At 35.2% G+C, this 7,534-nt stretch overlaps 2 protein-coding genes across 2 annotated transcripts; one reads left to right on the plus strand and one right to left on the minus strand.

Moving 5' to 3' along the window:
- Positions 1-1,487: 1,487 nt before the first annotated feature.
- On the plus strand, positions 1,488-2,782 carry LOC131632629 (ribonuclease MC-like). The gene is made up of 2 exons (XM_058903374.1): positions 1,488-1,967; positions 2,063-2,782. Exons 1-2 carry the CDS (start codon positions 1,548-1,550, stop codon positions 2,492-2,494), a joined length of 852 nt encoding a protein of 283 aa, XP_058759357.1. The 5' UTR covers positions 1,488-1,547; the 3' UTR covers positions 2,495-2,782.
- Positions 2,783-4,025: 1,243 nt separating this feature from the next.
- LOC131632631 (uncharacterized) lies at positions 4,026-6,810 on the minus strand. Its single transcript, XM_058903376.1, has 3 exons — positions 5,659-6,810; positions 5,274-5,421; positions 4,026-5,110 (listed from the first exon to the last, which is right to left on the minus strand). The coding sequence occupies exons 1-3, from the start codon at positions 6,808-6,810 to the stop codon at positions 4,026-4,028; spliced, it is 2,385 nt and encodes a 794-aa protein (XP_058759359.1).
- Between the last annotated feature and the right edge of the window lie 724 nt (positions 6,811-7,534).

Consider the following 7,534-nt stretch of genomic DNA (forward strand, 5'->3'; position numbering starts at 1 on the left):
GACCTACAAGTTGTAAACAAATGGTCCATTCTCTACAAGATTTAACCCTTTTGAATTTACAAAATCTATACCACCTCCAAAAATTACTTAAGATGCATACAAAATCATAATCTACAAAACCAAGCCAAGAAGCCACTTCCTTCCCCATGTGAAGTCATGACTCTTTTAATTTTATTTTAATCTTTAAGTAGTGAGGTGATTTTCACGCTATACTATTTAAAAATAAAAAAAACTCTAACTCTCCATGTGCTAATATTTATTTTATTATTTTAATATTAAGATCATGTAGCGATATAATAAACACGTCGTACCTGTTTTTTTTTTCAACATTTACCACATTTACTAAATCACTTCGCGTGAGGGAGTTTTTCTTATAGTGTAGTGTTGTGTGTATGGTTGTATTATTCTTCAATAATAATTTGCTCTATAGGAAAATATGGAAAATCTTCTTAGATCTATATTATGTATGTTAATGTATCACAATCAATGATAAATGTAAGTCAATAATAAAGGCAAGTTAATGTATCACAATTATAAATCATTTATAACAAATCATTATATATTCTGCATATAGTTGAGATTAAGTATTAAAAAAAATAACATCAATAATAAGACAATGACATGTAAATTAGTAAGAAATGGTAAACTTTTCTTTCTCACTAAAATTAAAAACCTGCACACAAGAAAGTTACATGACACCCTCAAAAGTTTTTGGACTGTTATTTAGTAGTTATCTAACATCCACTCATATGTTATCAAGTCATCATTTCAAGACAAAGAAACTGATTTTTCCTTTAATGAAAACACATGCCTCTATTTTTGGTGGTGCAACGTATGGTAACTTTGGAGTATTAGATAATATCCATTTGTCACACGAGTTTATTAATATCTTACCCCTCAAATTCTTATTTATAAAAAGATATTATTTTTTTAATTCCTAATTATATCACACTCAAGCTTTTTAAAAATTGATTTAAATACACATTTTAATCGAGTATGTGCAGTTACGTAGCTTTCTAGGGCTAGCTAATTGTGTTTGTTTGAGATAATAAATTTTATTTTTGTTTTATTAATTTATTAAATGGTAATTTTGGCGTAAGCTTGTTTGTTTGTATTGTTATTTGATAGTAGTTTTCTCTGTTTATAGGTGAAATTCTTTTTATGTCTATATTATGCACCTTAATGTATCACAAATTCACCATTAGTGATAAATGCGAGCCCATAATAAAGATTAGACAATAACAAATGGTATATTAGTTTAATGATTATCCACTGACTGTGTTCAATAATTTTACACTCTTAACCAATAGAAATTAATTATTCTGCCATGTCATGCTAGTAACTTAAAATTTACAATATATTGTGGTGGAATACATACTTACATAATGGTGATTGATTTACAGTATAAAATAATTTTATACCATATTCTCTTTTTTTATACATATAGAGAAAAGTTTTTCATCTATAAAAAGGGGAGATAAAGACTTGAAACTCATCTAAAAAAAATATCACTCATAACTAGTTACATTACTTCCTTTTCTTTTTTGATGATGACGACCACCATGATTTCAATAATAACAATTGTTTTGATTCACACTTTATTTTCTGTTGGATTTTCTAATGACCTACCACTTACCACTATATCTCCACAATTACCAACACCAATTGTTCCATCTAATCCATACTCTTCATATGAATCTCTAGAAGAAAGTAGGAAAAAATCTCCTTCACCTAAGAAAAAATCTCCACCACCTCCTTCATCCCCTCTATCACCACCACCATCGCCACCACCTCTTTTATTTGACCATTTTAAGTTAGCAGAGACATGGCCACCAACATATTGCAAGATTTATAATAATAGTTGCGTCTCTCCAGATCCACTAAAGTTTGTCATTCACGGATTGTGGCCAAATAAAATAGACGATGAAGTAAAAAATTGTGATAAACAAGTCATAAATCTGACTAAGGTAAGCTATACTTTATCTTATTACATTTATTATTATTTTAATTTGTTTTACTATGTTCTAACAAAAGTTAATTTCATTTTGTTTTCTTTTACCAGTTTGATCCACTAATGGAAAAACTTAGCAAAGATTGGCCGGCATTAAAGCTTGATAAGTATAATAACCAAAAAATTGTTAACCTGCAATTATGGTCCTACCAGTGGAATACTCACGGAACTTGTTCGATCCAACTGTTCAACTTTACTTCTTACTTTGAAGAGACATTAAAAGTTTACAATAGATATAATATAAGAGATATTCTTGAAAAAAGTAATATTACAAAGGGAGGAGTGTTTAAACAAAAAGAATATATTAATGCAATAAAGAAACACATTAAATTTACGCCACAAATTCGATGTGAGCAGATTGGTAAGTTGTATTATTTATATGAAATAAGGTTTTGTTTGACGGCAAGTAAAAACCTAGAATATCAAGATTGTGCCAAACCTTACAGCGGTTGCAACAGTACAACTAATGATGTGTATTTCTAGTGGTTGTCGCAATACACCATTTGGTTGGAAGTTGAATGGAGGCTGACAAAGGTTCATGAGAGTTTGGAATTTACCTTTTCTTTTCTTTTTTATTTTCTGTCTTTTGGTTTTGTAGGATGTTGTTATGGTTCTAAATAAAGACCTTGTTAGCTCTCCATAATTCAGTCTGTACTCTTTCTATTTAATTTCCTCTTTCACACTTTGTGTGTTAGATGGAATTTATATAAATAAATTTGTAGTAGGTTTGATCCATTATAAACAACAACATAGATAATTTGAAGTGCTTCATATCGTTGTTGCATTCCTCAGTATATAACAGTGATGTCCGACCAAATGTAAAATCCTTTTTTAGTTTTATCTGCTTCTTCATCACCCTGAGAAATATTATGTTATGATATGTACATTATCAAACATGGCTCAGATTGAATTGTAACTTGTTCTTCTAGTCTAGAATTCAGAAACACGGAATTTTTGTATGAATTAAAATAGCTTTCAGTGTGACAAAAACGTACCTGATTTCAGTATTTTCTCCAACACCAATTGGGGCATTTTCTTCAGCCAGCGGAGATGCAATTTCAACCTCAGTTTGATAGTAATCATCACCCATCATTTTTTTTACTGAATATAAGATGAAAAAGTGGCTTATATTGCATCAATAGCCATCCTTGACGTAAAACAAGTTATTTTTTTTTTTAGTAATCAAGATATTATAAAAGGGAGTACTAAGGGTTCTCCAACCCGATTACAAAAGAGACGGCAAAAACCGACAAAGGAAAATTACATACCAATTACAATTACGAGAGAAAAAACAACAGCTCCTTACAAAATTCGTAAAAAGAGTAATTGGATCGAGTAATATTCCCGCAAAAAGACCAGCCAAAAGCTTAATGTTCCAAACGGTGTCGTTAACATTCCATAATTCACTCCGAAAACACACTCCGTTTCTAACCAACCAAATGGCCCACGAAGTAGCAAGTCAAATAATCCCCAATTTTCTATCTTTCACCATATTCACACTAAAGAATAAGTGCCAATCCATAAAATTCGACAAACACTCTTCACTACCGCTTTCCCCTTTACCCACCCAACAAGCAATTTCACCCCAAATTTTCTTTACCACCCCACAACTAAAAAAAAGATGATTCCTACTTTCCAAACAATTACCACAAAAAGTACAAATTAAATTCTCAAGAGGAAGATGCATACCTCGTATCTCCAAAAGGTCCTTTGTAGGTAATCTATTAAGAAACAACCTCCAACCAAAAGCCTTTATCTTAAAAGGGACCTCCAACTTCCAAATTAAATCAAACGCACCTTCATGAATATTAGGGGGGCCATAAGGAAGTCTAACGGAATCATAGAAAGAATAACACGAAGCTCCCGAAAAGGAATTTTCCGGATTACCAGTCCACGACACTTTATCTTTTTCGGTATTCCACCCCCTAAAATCCTCCAACCTCCACCTCAAATAGCCCAATTCTTCCACAATAATGGGATTAGTCGAAAGTGACTCGGGAATTCCAAAATCACCCTAAATCCAAACACCATCCAACCAACCTCCCATAGCCGCAACCGATACTTTCTTCAAGCTAGAAAATTCATACAAAACCGGAAAAGCTTCTTGCAAAGGAGTATCATTCAACCAATTTGATTCCCAAAATGGTGTAATAAAACCATTATTAATGGAGAATTTACTACATTCAACAATAGGATCCAAAGACAAAGATGAACTAACCTTAATCAAGTCTTTACACCAAAAAGAGCAAGAGGGAAGAACTTTAAAACCCTTACCACCACAAAAGGCTAAAGAGGAAATGTCTCCATACCGAGCTTTCAAAACATCTAACCACATACCGTTAAGCCCTTGAAGAATACGCCACCTCCACTTATTTAGGAGAGCCAAATTGAACAACTCAATGTTTTTTACTCCTAGACCCATCTTCTCAAAAGGTAAAGTAACTTCCTCCCACTTCACCCAATGGATCCTCCTCTTTTCCTCCACTACTTCCCACAAAAACTTACTTTGCAACGCTTTAAATATTTTCACCACTTTTTTTGGCATTCTATAAAACGACATAGTGAAAATGGTCAAAGAGCATAGCACGGACTTTAAAAGAGTGATTCTACCTCCCAAATTGAAGGAGCGGTTCATCCATCCTTTTAAACGATTTTTCATTTTTGACAAAAGAGGATTCCAAGTGGCTTCCTTTCTCGGATTAAAACCTATAGGAATTCCAAGAAAGTAAAAGTTAGGATCTTCCACCTTACAAGAGAGAAGAAATGATGCCGCCTCCAAAAAACTCCTATTAGTATTTATGCCAATCAACTTGCTTTTGTGATAATTGATACCAAGCCCGAAAACTAATTCAAAAGCCCGAAGCACCGCCTTTAAAGCCCACACATGTTTCCAATTTCCATCCTCGATTATAAGGGTGTCATCCGCAAATTGGAGAACATCCACACAACAAGACCCCTTAATCGTAAACCTTTGGAATTCCCCCACTTCGATAGATTTTCTAATTAAACCCGAAAGGCCTTCCGCAACTATCACAAAAAGGAAAGGAGAGAGAGGGTCTCCTTGCCTCAAACCTCTAGAAACACAACTCTTTCGTAGGGCTACCATTAACAAGCACCGACATGTTACTAGTAAATATCAATGCCTCCATCCATTTCATCCATTTATCACCAAAACCCAACCTCTTAAGCATATAACGCAAGAAACTCCAACTAACCTTATTATAAGCCTTTTCGAAGTCCACTTTGAAGATAATGCACTTACTTTCTTCTTTTTTAGCGTAATCCACCACGTCGTTTGCTACTAACACACCATCTAGCAATTGTCTACCGGGGACAAAGGCACTTTGACAAGAGGAAATGATCGAATTAAGAACTCCTTTAAGCCTCCCCGGCAAGAGCTTCGCCACCACCTTATATAAACAACCCACCAAACAAATAGGTCTATAATCATCCAAACAAATAGGATTAGGGGATTTCGGAATTAAAGTCAAAAAAGAAGAAGTAATGGCCTTAGAAACGGAATTCCCACCAAAAAAGTAATTGAAAAAGCGAATGAAGTCTTCTTTAATGAAATTCTAACACTTCTTGAAAAAGAGGAAAGAATAGCCGTCCGGACCCGGACTTTTATTCCCACCACACTCCCACACCGCCTCCTTTATTCCCCTTTCAAGAAAGGGTCTCTCAAGGCCATCCGCCTCCTCCCTACTAATACAATTAAACGGAATACCTTCCAACAAAGGTCTCACCTCCTCCGTTTCAACAAATTTCCTCTCAAAGTGATTAAACACCGTATCTTTAACTCCATCCACCGAATCTATCATGACTCCCGAAGAGAATAGAGGACCAATATGATTATGATTCCTCCTTTGTTTCATAACCTTATAGAAAAAACTACTATTAGCATCTCCTTCTTTAATCCAAGAACATCTAGACTTTTGAAGAATCATATTCTCCTTAATTCTCAAGTTCCTCCAAAATTTACTACAAGCTTCATTTCTTAAAATGAGGTTATCATCAAAACAGGAAGAATGGAACCTGGAAACTAACCTCTCATCGGCATTGTTCATATCACGGACTCCTTCCTCCATTTCAAGATCGATCTTCCCAAAAACTTCCTTATTCCAACTTCTAAGTTTGTCTTTGAAGAGCCGAAGTTTCTCTTTTAGAACAAAATCCCCTCTCCCTTCCACCTTCAAACTTTTCCATTCTTTCTCCACAAAAGGAACAAAAGAGCCAAGAGAAAACCATTCGTTATTAAACCTAAAGGGCTTTGGTCCCCAATTAGAATTATCCTTCATTAACCAAATCGGGCAATGATCCGAGATGTCTCTATCTCCAATAAGTTGGCCGATAATCTTCCACCTATCAACCACGTTACTCGACAAAAGAAAGCGGTCTATTCTACTCATAGAATTGCCATCTCCACTAAACCAAGAAAACTTGTTCCCTTTGCAAGGGATATCCACCAACTCACTTTTTAAGATGAACTCCGAAAAAAGATTCGACTCTCTATGATTCACAACAACCCCCCTTCCCTTTCTTTCTCCACAATTCTTAATAGCATTAAAGTCTCCTCCCATAATCCACTCCCCATCTTTAAACGATTCCTTACAAGCAAGCAAGTCGTTCCACAAGATTTTTTTCCTACTCAAATCACAAGGAGAATAAATGTTCACCACGTAATACAAATGATTTTTCCACTGAACATGAATCCCCAAGAATCCTTCTCCTTTAAAACTACTCAATACCTCCACCACATCCTTCCTCCAAATTGTAAGCAACCCCCCCGATCTCCCCATAGAGTTAGAAAAAGAAAAGTTTACCTCCGAAGAACTCCAAAAACTCTTCACCCACGCTTCGTTCATATTTGAAATTTTAGTTTCTTGCAAAAGAAAAATATCCGCTTGACCTTTATTGATTAAAGAATTGATTCTTCTTCTCTTGAGTGCGTTCACTCCCCCTCTAATGTTCAAGGTACCAATAATCATTGAACCTCTTTGTTTGACTCCTTCCTAACTCTTCCTTCTTGACTTCCCCCTTGTTCCAACCTTTCTATTCTACTAATTAAATTTCTACGACCCTCCATGTCAACCACCCCCAAAGCCTCAATGGCCTCCCACAATTTTCCACAAAAATTCTTGTCCACAAGTTTCCATTGTCTCATGTTGCACCTATGAATGTCCGATTCCTCCGATTGTTCTCCATAGTGAGACGATGATATTCCAGTAAAATGACTGTCCGATCCCTCTAAAGCCTTCATAGTCTTTTTAATACTCAATGAACCTTTATTCCTTCCAACACCACAGCAACTTTCCCCTAGTAACTTCAAAGATTTACGTTTCAAATATTTTGATGTAACCTTTGGAACGCCATCCTCCGCTGTGCACTTGACTACAGACTGTAATGAAACTCCAGTCCCCTCTACAGAAACATAATTTGCCTCCAAACTTCCCTTACTCTTTGCAGGCGAAGCAGCCATCCCACCCCTAAAACAATCCTTGCTGAAACCCGTTTCTGCCCTCA

Source organism: Vicia villosa, unplaced genomic scaffold (assembly GCF_029867415.1).
Source record: "Vicia villosa cultivar HV-30 ecotype Madison, WI unplaced genomic scaffold, Vvil1.0 ctg.000976F_1_1, whole genome shotgun sequence".
NCBI classification, from domain to species: Eukaryota; Viridiplantae; Streptophyta; class Magnoliopsida; order Fabales; family Fabaceae; genus Vicia; species Vicia villosa.

Bases quoted from the DNA above. Each gene is read 5' to 3' on its own strand.
- LOC131632631 (XM_058903376.1), bottom strand. From the start codon at position 6,810: ATGGGGAGATCGGGGGGGTTGCTTACAATTTGGAGGAAGGATGTGGTG. The intron at 5,422-5,658 runs GTGTGGGAGTGT...TGTTTATATAAG, and splicing joins AAAGGGGAATAAAGGAGGCG to GTGGTGGCGAAGCTCTTGCC. The intron at 5,111-5,273 runs GTAAGTGCATTA...TGTTAATGGTAG, and splicing joins TTACGCTAAAAAAGAAGAAA to CCCTACGAAAGAGTTGTGTT.
- LOC131632629 (XM_058903374.1), top strand. From the start codon at position 1,548: ATGATGACGACCACCATGATTTCAATAATAACAATTGTTTTGATTCAC. The intron at 1,968-2,062 runs GTAAGCTATACT...TTCTTTTACCAG, and splicing joins AAGTCATAAATCTGACTAAG to TTTGATCCACTAATGGAAAA.